General features: G+C 38.8%; 1 protein-coding gene across 1 annotated transcript in view; it reads left to right on the top strand.

Moving 5' to 3' along the window:
- Positions 1-15,090, top strand: part of LINGO2 (leucine rich repeat and Ig domain containing 2) — a 1,702,561-nt gene extending 1,687,471 nt beyond the window's left edge. Inside the window, exon 10 of the mRNA XM_069090544.1 lies at positions 11,136-15,090. Coding sequence (XP_068946645.1) covers positions 11,172-12,992 — 1,821 coding nt within the window. The 5' untranslated portion in view covers positions 11,136-11,171 and the 3' untranslated portion in view covers positions 12,993-15,090. The remainder of the gene's footprint in view (positions 1-11,135) is intronic.
- Positions 15,091-15,456: the final 366 nt, after the last annotated feature.

Genomic DNA, 15,456 nt, shown 5'->3' with positions numbered 1-15,456 from the left:
AATTTTTTGTGCTCTTTATATATATATTTATATAAACTTTATAAAAGTTAATTTTTTTACTTAAAATTTATTACATATATATGTATTTATACAAACTCAGATTATATTGGGTTCATAAATTTGCCAGTTCCCATTAGAATATTAACTCCTTAAAGGCCATGAGATGGTGTATTTTTGTTTTGGGATTTCCAAGACTTTGTATAGTGCCTAGCACCTAATAGGTGCCCCCTAAAATAATGCCCCTAAATGCAGAATTGAATTGAATTCTCGCTTCCTAGACAAATGCAGGCATGTGTTCTGCCCTCCACTTAGACCATCATCTCTACTCCCTCCCCACATCATCCTCATCATCATGACATCAGTTAGTACTCATATAGGACCACTATGTGCCAAGCACTGTGCTAAGTGCTTTAAATGATGCTATTTTTATCCTCTTTACAATTGAGGGAACTGAGACAAACAGAGGTCAAATGACTTGCCCAAGGTCACATGTCTAGTAAGCGTCTGAGACGGAATTAAACTCAGGTCTTCCTGACTCCGTGCCTAGCACTCTACCCACTAAGCCACCTATGTCCCCTCAGGTACCTACCACCTCAGAATGTTTTTTTGACCCTGGAGCCACTTTATGTTTTGATAGGTTAGCTTTGACCTTATCTTGCCCAGTTCCAGGTTGTCACCCCCTACCTCCTGAATATTTCCAGTCATACTACTCAACATATATGTCCCTTTCTACTGCCACCAACTTTCCAGATTCACTTTTTGGTTGTTTTCTCCATTAGAATATAAGATTCCTGAGGTCAGGGATTATCTTGTTTGCTTTTATTTGTGTCCCTAGTGTTTACTCTATATTTAGTATATAGTAAATCTATTAAATATATCTACCTGCTGATTTATTGTTCTATCCATTTTTCTGTCTCATCCCAGCGAGGTAGTGAAAATGGGTATTCTTATTCCCATCTTAAGTCAACAAGCATTTATTCAGCTCCTGCTATGTGGCAGGTACTGTGCTAAGCACTAGGGATACAAAGAGAGGCCAAAATGCCCCCTGCTCTCAAGGAGTTCACAGTCTGATGGGGACACAAAATTTAAACAAATACGTGCAAATTTTATATGCACATACATATTCACACATACACATAAACGCATACATGCATGCATGCATGTGTATACACAGAGAAAGGATGAACTCAGGAGGAAGGCAACATCATTATAGAGAATCAGGAAAGGCTAGAATCTGAGCTGAAATGGGAAGGAAGCCAGGAGGTCAAAATGAGGAGAGTTCCCGGTTTGGGGAACACAATCAGTGAAAATGCACCATCAGGCAACAGAATGTTTTGAGTGAGCGCCAGCAGGAAGTCTATTGTGACTAGAAGGAGAGTATGTGGAGGAGGGTTGGAAGGGCTGCCGATGAAGAAAGGGAGGCTCAGAGAGTCAAATTTCAATGAACCGAATCACTCACTACAGACCTGCAGCTCTCCCTCAGGTCTCCTAACTCCCAATCCAATATACTTTTGATAGGGATTTCTGTCCCATTGTGTGTCATGTGTCATGACTAACAAATCCAGAGTAATTTCTTCTCCTTCTGTACCCACTTCCTTATCAGAGGCCTGGCCTTAAAGAGCTGACGGATGTTTTACACATAATAACCATTAGTGTCATTCTTCATTTTGTTCCCTCAAGGAAACTGGAAGTGCATCTTTTGTACAGGGTTTTACAGATCTGAAAGCCCATCAGACATTTGGAGCGAGCTACCCTTTAATTAATAATGTCAAATTTAAAGAGACATGCTTCCAAACTGGACAGAAGAGCGCTTTTATCTCTAGAATGCTGAAATAGATTAGATACAATCTACTAAGTATACAGGTCCAAGCATTGCTACCTAACCCAAAAGGATGCAGAGCAGTTGGAGCTGAACTACTCATTGGCATCTCCAAGGGATCTGAATAAACAGAACAGAAATCTCTCCAGTGTCTCAGCAAAGATTAAAAACAACTATTAGTTAATGATTTAGGACAAGATTTGCTAATTGTCCATCAGTGGTTTAGACCAGTAGCAACCTGATTCAGAACCCTGGGAAGAGATTTCACAGAATAACCTAAAAAGAGGATGCTGAAGATCGAGTGCTTATCTTATTTTAAAAAGGAAATATTGCTGTAAAAAAAAAATTCTTGGGCAGCTAGGTGGCACAGTGAATAGAGCACTGGCCCTGGAGTCAGGAGGAGCTGAGTTCAAGTCTGGCCTCAGACACTTAACACACTTACTAGCCGTGTGACTTTGGGCAAGTCACTTAACCCCAAATGCCCTCCAAAAAGCAAAAAAAAAAAATTCTAAGCATTGTTTTTTTTTAATGACAGCCTTTTGTGATACATATAATCACAAGTAGACAATTATAGCTACTACCTGTAAATGAAGTATCTAATATAGTATTTCAAGATTCAGAGATGAATTAAGTCATCAATTATTGGTGCAAATAAGGGAAAGTAGTTCTGTGGAAAATCTAAAAGACAATTTGCAGAAATACTATATGGCAAGTAATATGGATACATGTAGAATATATATCCATGTAACAACATACAATGTGATCTATTTATAATAAGGGATTTGAAGTAAATGATTTCTAATTTCCCTGCCAGTGAGCTAACTCATACGATTTTTGATAAATGTTCTATGACATTTATCCAGTTGACTGTATTGATGAAGATGTGGATAGCCTGTCCCCAAAGTATTTATCCCAGACTGCTTGCCTCTGCCATCAGCTGGTCTGAGAGAAATTATATAGATATAGATATATCTTAACTTAAAATATAATTACTTTCACGTGTTTACATAAAGCTACACATATGTAAACATATGATATCTATGAGGCAACTAGGTGGTACTATGCATAGTTCTCTGGGCTCAGGAACACTGGAATTCAAATCCAACCTTAGACACTTATTAGCTGTGTGACCTGGAAAAGTCACTTCACTCTATTTGCCTCAGTTTCCTCATCTGTAAAATGAGCTGGAGAAGGAAATGGCAAGCCACTCCAAGAAAATCCAAAATGGGGTTATGAAGTGTCTAAATCAACTAACAACAATCATATATACACATGGAACATATATATATACACGTGTGCGTATGTACACATATATACATATGCGATTTCCTCAGATAAACTCTTCCTGCTAACACAGATCACAACCCGTCTATATTGTACTATATAAGTACTAGGGAATAGCCTAAAGTACATAAAGAAGAGTTTATCTGAGGAAATCGCATATGTATATATGTGTACATACGCACACGTGTATATATATATGTTCCATGTGTATATATGATTGTTGTTAGTTGATTTAGACACTTCATAACCCCATTTTGGATTTTCTTGGAGTGGCTTGCCATTTCCTTCTCCAGCTCATTTTACAGATGAGGAAACTGAGGCAAATAGAGTGAAGTGACTTTTCCAGGTCACACAGCTAATAAGTGTCTAAGGTTGGATTTGAATTCCAGTGTTCCTGAGCCCAGAGAACTATGCATAGTACCACCTAGTTGCCTCATAGATATCATATGTTTACATATGTGTAGCTTTATGTAAACACGTGAAAGTAATTATATTTTAAGTTAAGATATATCTATATCTATATAATTTCTCTCAGACCAGCTGATGGCAGAGGCAAGCAGTCTGGGATAAATACTTTGGGGACAGGCTATCCACATCTTCATCAATACAGTCAACTGGATAAATGTCATAGAACATTTATCAAAAATCGTATGAGTTAGCTCACTGGCAGGGAAATTAGAAATCATTTACTTCAAATCCCTTATTATAAATAGATCACATTGTATGTTGTTACATGGATATATATTCTACATGTATCCATATTACTTGCCATATAGTATTTCTGCAAATTGTCTTTTAGATTTTCCACAGAACTACTTTCCCTTATTTGCACCAATAATTGATGACTTAATTCATCTCTGAATCTTGAAATACTATATTAGATACTTCATTTACAGGTAGTAGCTATAATTGTCTACTTGTGATTATATGTATCACAAAAGGCTGTCATTAAAAAAAAACAATGCTTAGAATTTTTTTTTTTTGCTTTTTGGAGGGCATTTGGGGTTAAGTGACTTGCCCAAAGTCACACGGCTAGTAAGTGTGTTAAGTGTCTGAGGCCAGACTTGAACTCAGCTCCTCCTGACTCCAGGGCCAGTGCTCTATTCACTGTGCCACCTAGCTGCCCAAGAATTTTTTTTTTACAGCAATATTTCCTTTTTAAAATAAGATAAGCACTCGATCTTCAGCATCCTCTTTTTAGGTTATTCTGTGAAATCTCTTCCCAGGGTTCTGAATCAGGTTGCTACTGGTCTAAACCACTGATGGACAATTAGCAAATCTTGTCCTAAATCATTAACTAATAGTTGTTTTTAATCTTTGCTGAGACACTGGAGAGATTTCTGTTCTGTTTATTCAGATCCCTTGGAGATGCCAATGAGTAGTTCAGCTCCAACTGCTCTGCATCCTTTTGGGTTAGGTAGCAATGCTTGGACCTGTATACTTAGTAGATTGTATCTAATCTATTTCAGCATTCTAGAGATAAAAGCGCTCTTCTGTCCAGTTTGGAAGCATGTCTCTTTAAATTTGACATTATTAATTAAAGGGTAGCTCGCTCCAAATGTCTGATGGGCTTTCAGATCTGTAAAACCCTGTACAAAAGATGCACTTCCAGTTTCCTTGAGGGAACAAAATGAAGAATGACACTAATGGTTATTATGTGTAAAACATCCGTCAGCTCTTTAAGGCCAGGCCTCTGATAAGGAAGTGGGTACAGAAGGAGAAGAAATTACTCTGGATTTGTTAGTCATGACACATGACACACAATGGGACAGAAATCCCTATCAAAAGTATATTGGATTGGGAGTTAGGAGACCTGAGGGAGAGCTGCAGGTCTGTAGTGAGTGATTCGGTTCATTGAAATTTGACTCTCTGAGCCTCCCTTTCTTCATCGGCAGCCCTTCCAACCCTCCTCCACATACTCTCCTTCTAGTCACAATAGACTTCCTGCTGGCGCTCACTCAAAACATTCTGTTGCCTGATGGTGCATTTTCACTGATTGTGTTCCCCAAACCGGGAACTCTCCTCATTTTGACCTCCTGGCTTCCTTCCCATTTCAGCTCAGATTCTAGCCTTTCCTGATTCTCTATAATGATGTTGCCTTCCTCCTGAGTTCATCCTTTCTCTGTGTATACACATGCATGCATGCATGTATGCGTTTATGTGTATGTGTGAATATGTATGTGCATATAAAATTTGCACGTATTTGTTTAAATTTTGTGTCCCCATCAGACTGTGAACTCCTTGAGAGCAGGGGGCATTTTGGCCTCTCTTTGTATCCCTAGTGCTTAGCACAGTACCTGCCACATAGCAGGAGCTGAATAAATGCTTGTTGACTTAAGATGGGAATAAGAATACCCATTTTCACTACCTCGCTGGGATGAGACAGAAAAATGGATAGAACAATAAATCAGCAGGTAGATATATTTAATAGATTTACTATATACTAAATATAGAGTAAACACTAGGGACACAAATAAAAGCAAACAAGATAATCCCTGACCTCAGGAATCTTATATTCTAATGGAGAAAACAACCAAAAAGTGAATCTGGAAAGTTGGTGGCAGTAGAAAGGGACATATATGTTGAGTAGTATGACTGGAAATATTCAGGAGGTAGGGGGTGACAACCTGGAACTGGGCAAGATAAGGTCAAAGCTAACCTATCAAAACATAAAGTGGCTCCAGGGTCAAAAAAACATTCTGAGGTGGTAGGTACCTGAGGGGACATAGGTGGCTTAGTGGGTAGAGTGCTAGGCACGGAGTCAGGAAGACCTGAGTTTAATTCCGTCTCAGACGCTTACTAGACATGTGACCTTGGGCAAGTCATTTGACCTCTGTTTGTCTCAGTTCCCTCAATTGTAAAGAGGATAAAAATAGCATCATTTAAAGCACTTAGCACAGTGCTTGGCACATAGTGGTCCTATATGAGTACTAACTGATGTCATGATGATGAGGATGATGTGGGGAGGGAGTAGAGATGATGGTCTAAGTGGAGGGCAGAACACATGCCTGCATTTGTCTAGGAAGCGAGAATTCAATTCAATTCTGCATTTAGGGGCATTATTTTAGGGGGCACCTATTAGGTGCTAGGCACTATACAAAGTCTTGGAAATCCCAAAACAAAAATACACCATCTCATGGCCTTTAAGGAGTTAATATTCTAATGGGAACTGGCAAATTTATGAACCCAATATAATCTGAGTTTGTATAAATACATATATATGTAATAAATTTTAAGTAAAAAAATTAACTTTTATAAAGTTTATATAAATATATATATAAAGAGCACAAAAAATTGGGGCGACCAAGGAAAGACAGTGGAAATGACAGTATCTGTATAGAACCTTGCAGGAAGCCAAGAATTTTAAGATCAGGAGGCCATTCCCTGTATGGGGGAAGTCCTGTGCAGAGGCTTGGAAAGGAGAGAAAGAAGGGTGAGTTGCGGGATTGCTGGTGGGCCTGTTTACCAGAAACTTTGAGTGTGTGAAGGGAAGTAATATGAAACAAATCTGGAAGGCTAAATGAGAACCAGATTACAGAATGCTTTAGATTTCAGTCTGAACACTATATTTTATCCTAGAGAGAAAAAAAATGGAAATTTAGGGCACTTGTGAATTACATGCTTACACCTAATTTTAGGAATATTAATTTGGCAGTTTAGTGGAGAATAGATTGGAAAGTAGGGAGTAGAAAGCCTGGAAATAAGGATACCAAATTGGAGGGAATTGTAATAGTCTAGGGGAGTAGAAAGAGACATATACAAGTGCTGTTGTGGACAGAGGGTTTGGAAGGCATTGGCACTACTGCTTTCCAGTTTTCCCCCCAATTTTTACCATATAATGAATTTTTATCCCCAAATCTTAATCTTTACACTTGTCAAATACAAAGTTATTATATTTCTTTGCACTGTAAATTGTATGTCTACTGACTCTACGCCATTCCATTGATCTGCCTTTCTATTTCTTAGCCAGTACCAAATCGTTTTGATAATTACTGACTGGATATGGGCCTTGAGGAAAAGTGAGACAACGATGTCTGAAGTAGTAAACCTGCATTATTGGAAGGACTGTTCCCACAAGTGAAACAGGAAATTAGGAGAAAGGATGGTTCTAGTAGGAAAATAATACATTTTGTTCTAGAATGTTGAATTTGAGATTTCAGTGGGCTATCCAAGTGGGTTTCACAGTCAGCTTAAATAGACAGATAACCCACGTGCTGCTCTGGTACACAAGGAGAGTTAAGAAATGCAGAGGAAGACTTACAACAATGTGTGGTACAAATCCTCTATGGAAGTTTTGTGGGAGGATGTGGATGCGAATTACACAGGAAGACAGGGCATGAATGAGTTCACTAATGGAAGGACTATTCACATTGAGATCACGGATCTAATGAAGTAATTAAGTAATTTTTCCCTGAAAATTTACATTTAGTGTTTGACTTGTTCCCCTGCTAGAAGGAGTTGGCTCATGGAAAACCTCTTTGACAGCACCTACAATTTGAGCCTTATTCAAAACCCTGTAGAAATGATGGTAGGGGCGGCTAGGTGGCACAGTAAGAGCTCCGGCCCCAGAGTCGGAGGACCCAAGTTCGGTTCCAGCCTCAGACACTTAACACCCCCATACACACATACACACACAAAAACTAGTCGTGTAACCTTGGGCACATTACTTAACCCCAATTGCCCTCCAAAAGGCCAAAAAAAAAAAAAAAGAAATGATAGTAAGCCTAGATGCATTTTCTCCCATAGGATGTTTTCTTTTTTAGGTGACATCAGATTCAATGATGTTTTCTGCAGACCATAAATGCTGTTACTGTCTTTTTAAAGACTCCTAAACAGTGACAATTTAGTGGCCATTCTTGGAGGAATCTGTGAAGAAAGAGGGTTTTAAGTGTTATCTATAAGGAGACTGAGTTTTAGATTGACTCTGTGAAGATTCTAAGGACTTAATTGTTATTATGGAGAGTTACCTGTCAAGGCTGGGGCGGGGGGAACTTTGAAAGGACAGAAAGAGCTTATTCTCAGAAGTGACTGAGTTAAAGCTTTCTATTTAAAATACAAAAGAAAATTCTTATATATTATTTATAATCCTATGAGGGGATCTTGAGACATTCTGGTTGTCATCCTGAGAACTGAACGGTGGGACTGTGTTCCCAAAAGTGAGAGGTCAGCATTTATGTTGTTGTGGTCATTCAGTCGTGTCTGCCTCTTCGTGACTCCATGGATCAAAGTTGTCCATGGAGTTTTCTTGGTAAATACACTGGAGTGGTTTTCCATTTCCTTCTCCAGTGGTCCCTTCTGTCAGGCAATCAGAGGTTAAGTGACTTTCCCAGGGTCATACAACTAGGAAGTGTCTGAGACTAGATTTGAACTCAGGTTTTCCTAACTTCAGGCCTAGGGCTGTATTCACTGAGCCACCAGCTGCCTCATCAGCAGTTATAGTGCTGATGGATAAAGATGATGTTGGTATAATAGAGATCATTAATTATGTTTTTGTTTTATTGTTGGTTGGTTAAACTGGTAATAAATAGCATAGACAGAAGCTTAAATGTTTACTTAAGCCTAAGAGAATGGGCATGTATATGTGTATACACACATATACACAATGAGAGAAAAAAGAAGTTTCTCCAGTTTATTAAAAAAAATAATGTCTATTTAACATTATTTAGCATGGGAGTTCCAAGATAATTGTTTTATTAATGAGAATGATGGTGAAACTTTTTGTCATTAATAAGAGAATGCCCAAACATACCTGATTATTTGAGAATATGGGATGGTGTGAATGAATATAGTGATGGTCAAGTAGAAGGCTTAGGGGTAAGGGTCATATACACTGTAAAAGCTCAATATTCTCTCACACAGTGGGAGCATCAATCTGCCACATCGTGTAAATTAGAAAAAGAGCTAATTATCATGGTATTGTAGATTGGAGTTAAAAAAAAAACTAAATTTGTGTAACATTTAGTTCAATACCCTTATTTTACAGATGAGGAAACTGAACCACAGAAAGGTGAAATTGCATACCCCCCCAACTGCTAGTAGTGTATGTCAAAACTGGGTTTTGAATCCAGATTCCCTGACTTTAAATCTATTTTCTTTCAATTCCACCAATAGCAGCAAACTGAAATAGAAATAGGGGCCCCAAAATCATACATAAGGATCCCTAAGGGCTGCGTATTGGTTTAGAAAACCACACATTACAATTATTGATGATTTATTGTATTTTTGTATTAAAAAAAGTATTTCTCGATTACATTTTAATCTGGTTCTACTGCATGCATCCTATGTGATTGCCATCTCTGTACCACACCACAATATCATGATTCCCATTTTATAAATGAAGATATTTAGATAATTTTGATACACAAAAGTTTATTAGACCTGCTAACATTTCCCCTTTAAAATGACTTGGGCATCTCTGTTTCGAATTCTATAACTTGACATTAGGTTCACTAATTTTGTTTTCATTCCCTATCAGATTACCATTTTGTTAGATAATAAAGGCATTATCTAAAAAGATCACATCTTCATCTACTTTGAGGGTTGATATTTATTTCTTTTAATCATCTGTACTGTGGCTGAGCTTTCTTTTTTATTTATATTCATATATATGTTAATATATTTTTATTTTGATAAACTGTTGAAATCATAGGGAAACTGCATTATACTAAATATTATGTTTACCCTATGTATATATGCTAATTATCTTCATCTAGGTAAATTATCTTTAAATAAAAGTGATGACTTTTTTAGCATGAGAGACAGAGAGACAGAGAGAGAGACAGAGAGAGAGAGAGACAGAGACAGAGACAGAGACAGAGAGACAGAGAGAGAGAGAGATTATAATAGAATCTACCTCAGAGTAGTTGTGAGGTTCAAATGAAATAATATGGAGAAAGTGTTTTTTAAACCTCACAGTGCTGTATGTGGTAATGATTATTATTATTGTTAAGAATCTGCTCTTGGTTACTTGATGACCTGATTGCTACTAATTCTATAATATATGAGAGTGTTGAGAATTTTTAAGAAAATATTAACATAGAGACTTTGGGGAAGATGACTTTGCATAGTCTGTCACATATAACTGGAATGTTCTCCTGCTCATCTCTGCCTCTTAGAATGCTTAGGTTTCTTCAAGGCACATATACCATTTTCTATAGTATGCAAAGCATTTCCTCTTCCCTTTAATTGGTAATATTTGCTCCTGCTTCCTCAAATTATCATGTGTATTACGTATATACTTGTCTGTTTACACGTCTTATTTCCCACCCCCAAGAAGAATGCAAGCTACCTGAGGTTGGAGACAGTTTGTCATTTAGCCTCTGTATTGCCAGCCCTAGCAAGGCTTTGCATATTTTAGGCACTTAGTAAATGCTGCCTGGATTAGATGATGTTAGAAGATTAGATTAGATTGGAAGGTATTTTTGATTCCTAATTCCCATTACTCATGTATTCTCTCACTGCCATCAATGATTAAGCTACAAGATATATCTCATACACTATCTCTGTCTCCCCTCCTTAATCCTTCCCTACCTACTAAATACTCTGAAAAGATACGTGGTTGCCTTCTCATTTGCCTCCAGGAATAAAACACCTACATGAAGGAAGAAATATTTTTATAATCATACCTTTATTCTTAATTGAATTTCTAATGAGGTAGAATCATCACATTAAAGGTACATGTAGTAGAAACCTGTGTGTGTATAAATAATGGTAATTAGCATATGAAAAAGAACTCCTAAATGTGAATTTTTTTTTCTGCTTTAACTACAGTGTTAGAAACCTGGGAGCCTGAAAGGAAACAAAGCAGTTTGGTCTTACCACATAGAATCCTAGAGGGGAATGAATGCCCCAGAAGGATTCATAAACCAGGAAATTGATTCAAACTGAAAATCTATTTCCCCACAAAGGAAACATTTTTTCATTTTATATTGTGAATAAAGGCCATTGGGAAACAGACTAAGCCCCACCAAGGCATTTCCTTTGCTTATGAACTAACCTTTTACCTACCTTCTTGTTTCCTTTTCTTCTGCAGGCCCCTGACCGAGGTGTAGACCATACAGGTGGAGTCATGCTTCACACGGCCATATCATGTTGGCAGCCATTCCTAGGTTTGGCTGTTGTGTTAATCTTCATGGGCTCTACAATAGGCTGCCCAGCCCGCTGTGACTGTTTACCTCACAACAAGTCTGTCTCTTGTCATCGAAAGAGGTTGATTGCAATCCCAGAGGGCATTCCCATTGAGACCAAAATCCTAGACCTCAGCAAAAATCGGTTAAAAAGTGTCAACCCTGAGGAATTTATGTCTTATCCTCTGTTGGAGGAAATAGACCTGAGTGACAACATCATCGCCAACGTAGAGCCAGGAGCATTTAACAATCTTTTCAATCTACGATCCCTTCGCTTGAAAGGAAATCGCCTGAAACTGGTCCCCCTTGGGGTATTTACAGGACTGTCCAACCTCACCAAACTGGACATTAGTGAAAACAAAATTGTCATTTTGCTGGACTACATGTTCCAGGACTTGCATAACCTGAAATCTCTGGAAGTAGGGGACAATGATTTGGTTTATATATCTCACAGGGCCTTCAGTGGGCTGCTTAGTCTGGAGCAACTCACACTGGAGAAATGCAATTTAACAGCCGTACCCACAGAAGCCCTCTCCCACCTCCGCAACCTCATCAGCCTGCATCTAAGATATCTCAACATCAATGTTATGCCTGTTTATGCCTTTAAAAGACTGTTCCACCTGAAGCATCTAGAGATCGACTATTGGCCTCTGTTGGACATGATGCCAGCCAATAGTCTATATGGTCTTAATCTCACATCCCTCTCCATCACCAACACCAACCTATCTACTATACCCTACCCTGCCTTTAAACATTTGGTTTACCTGACTCACCTCAACCTTTCTTACAATCCCATCAGCACCATTGAAGCCGGAATGTTTGCTGATTTAATCCGGCTTCAGGAGCTGCACATAGTGGGGGCTCAGCTCCGCACCATTGAACCACATGCTTTCCAAGGGCTCCGGTTCCTTCGTGTGCTTAATGTTTCCCAGAACCTGTTGGAAACACTGGAAGAAAATGTGTTCTACTCACCCAAAGCCCTAGATGTACTGAGCATTAGCAACAATCCCCTGGCTTGTGACTGCCGCCTCCTTTGGATTCTGCAGAGGCAGCCCCTCTTGCAGTTTGGGGGCCAGCAGCCTATGTGTGCTGGCCCGGACAGCATCCGAGAAAGGCCATTCAAGGATTTCCACAGCACTGCCCTTTCCTTTTACTTTACCTGCAAAAAACCCAAAATCCGGGACAAAAAGACTCAGTACCTGCTGGTGGATGAAGGGCAGACAGTTCAGCTGGTCTGCAATGCCGATGGTGACCCACAGCCAGTGATTTCCTGGGCAACCCCTCGAAGGCGTCTGATCACCACTAAGTCCAACGGAAGAGTGACAGTGCTAGGGGACGGCACTCTGGAAATACGCTTTGCCCAGGACCAGGACACAGGAGTCTATGTCTGCATTGCTAGCAATGCTGCAGGGAACGACACTTTCACAGCCTCCCTCACAGTGAAAGGCTTTGCTTCAGACCGGTTCCTCTATGCTAACAGGACCCCTATGTACATGACCGACTCTAACGACACCAATTCTAATGGCACCAATGCAAACACTTTCTCTCTGGACCTTAAGACCATCCTGGTGTCCACAGCCATGGGCTGCTTCACTTTCCTTGGAGTGGTCTTATTTTGCTTCCTTCTCCTCTTTGTATGGAGTCGAGGAAAAGGCAAGCACAAAAACAGCATCGACCTTGAGTACGTCCCTCGCAAAAACAATGGTGCCTCGGTGGAAGGGGAGGTGGCTGGACCGAGGAGGTTCAACATGAAAATGATCTGAGGTCCCACCACTAGCAGAGATTTATCTTTTCTGTGGCATTGTTTGTATCCAATAAACCAGCCTGGCAAATCCAATTGCTGGGCATCAGGGCAGCTTGATGTAGCTGCCCCTTTGTTCAAATGGGGTATATAGGGGAAAAGGAAGATTTGTTTGTGATAGTTGCGACTGGGCCTCTCCACCAAGAGGCAGGCGTGTGTGTCAGGGCCTTTCACAGAGTTGGTTTTACTAATTGTTTGCATTGCAAATATTGGCATTCTGGGGATCTCAGTAACGGACCTGTTGGCTCATGTTCATGGACAATTGTTCAACATTTTCTACCACTACAAAAAGAAAAAAGAAAAAAAAATAACCTACAGTGTAGGATTTACATATTAAAGACACATTTGTCTAAAACATACTATACGGTAAAAAAAAAAGAGAGAGAATTTGTACCTATGATTATCATTTGTTAAAGCCTTGCACCACAACCAGTCATTGGTTCAGCACCACAAAGAAATGGATACATTCTTTTCTTTTCCTTTTTCTTTTCTTTTCTTGATTAAAACAACATATAAACTGTACTTTTTAAAGCAATACGAATGAGAGGTTGTGCTTTCAGTTACCTCTACTGACCCAAGTGTGATGTCACCATCTTTTAACTGCAAATGGCAAACATTGCGAAATAAATCCCTATAGTTACATGAGGAAAGATTCATGGAGGGAGAGATGAATTTGTCTGATTCTAGGAATTCAGGTTACACTACCCAAGGCAAAATTGTTTTAATTCTGTTATCTTCTGTTAATATAAATAAAGGCATGTGCCTAGTTTTGATACAGAATGGAATATTTTTTATACTTGTGATATCACACTGGACCAGTTTACTGTAACAAGCCCTTGGATTCACCCAAAAGAGAGGGTGAGCCACAAGTTGTGGCTAAATCTATGAAAAAAAAAGGCAAGGTAGGTGTTAATCATGAAAATGAACCATTTTATCATAGCCTGGTTTAAATTTCACAAACCACTGTTAATGTGTTAATAGACAATGGAAAAGGAAAGAAAAGGAGATCATGATTTTTATGTATTCATAAGAAAACTGTCACCTTTATGGTAGTCAAGATTGAAAAGTCAGTCCAAATCTCTTTGGATAGGAATGAGCTCTTCTCAGATGCCAATAACCCAGGTTCAACCATGCATAACAGAAGATTATGCAACTAAGGACATACTTAAAATGTGATGGTCTCCTCAAGGTCCAACTGCTGCTAATTAAAAGGACTTGCTCTCCACTATCACTACTTAATATTACATCTTCCAAGAAATACTTATAGATCTCAAAGTTAATTTTCTTGAGTGGATGACTTCAGCTTTTCTCCTTTCTACCTTACAAATTACATAATGCTTGCTTCTCCTCCATAATAATCAATGATAGACAAGATAAATCTTATTGTCATTCTTAAAGGGGTGAGCCAGGTTGTATTGAATATAACTTAGTTACTGTTGGATTTGTTGGCTGATCAAGGAAAAAAAAGAGCTAAATCCTACAGCTATGGAAAGCTGTACTGATCCCCCTTCTCCTTTTGCCAGTCATAGCTGATATTGAATGTTCCAAGATTATGGCATCATCAAATGTTGTCTAAAGTTTTAAATTATAAGTATTTTTCATTCTGAAAAAGAATTGACCTCACTACAGATGATTTAATCCAGATGAGGCTTAAACCCTTCCCTAAATGTTTAATTAATGGCTCTTCAAACAGACTGAATGTTACTAGTAATCAATGAATAGAAATAATATTTGATGAGTGATTATCTATTTAGTTAGAATGGAAGAGGCATGAAAATGTTACATACTTCACATTCTGAGATGGAGCCAAAATGGTGTCCCGTGATATGAGAAATCATAAAAGAATTGAGATCTGTGTTGTGAAATGCTAGAATGAGAATCTTCTTTTCAAGGAACTTCCCTTTTTTTGGTCTTTGAATTTTGTGAAACTTAAATAAAAATGGCCCTTAACAAAAAAAAAAAGAAAGAATTAATGACAAATTGAGATTATTCCTGCCAGTTGAATTGCAATCCAGCTGAAAATTCTTCTCTACTTTCAATAAGGAGAGTAAAATAAAGAAATGAGATTGAAAGTTTATTGAACTGTCAGTTGGATTCATTTTCACTTGCTCCTGATAATGGCTACAGGTCTCATAAGCAATCCATCTTGTGGAGGGGGGAATAAGGGGAAGGGGTGGGAAGAGGACTTTATACCAAAACACACTCTCTCTCTGTCTCTCTCTCTCTGTCTCTGTCTCCTCTCTCTGTCTCTCTGTCTCTGTCTCTATGTCTCTGTCTTTGTCTCTGTCTCTCTCTGTCTCTGTCTCCTCTCTCTGTCCCTCTGTCTCTGTCTCTATGTCTCTGTCTTTGTCTCTGTCTCTCTCTCTGTCTCTGTCTCTGTCTGTCTGTCTCTCTCTCTCTCTGTCTGTCTGTCTGTCTCTCTCTCT

Source organism: Petaurus breviceps, unplaced genomic scaffold (assembly GCF_028583685.1).
Source record: "Petaurus breviceps papuanus isolate PSGF00001 unplaced genomic scaffold, PetGlider_PUasm1.0 125, whole genome shotgun sequence".
NCBI classification, from domain to species: Eukaryota; Metazoa; Chordata; class Mammalia; order Diprotodontia; family Petauridae; genus Petaurus; species Petaurus breviceps.
Note: the sequence above shows the minus strand (reverse complement) of the source record. Positions and strands in the feature narration are given on the sequence as shown.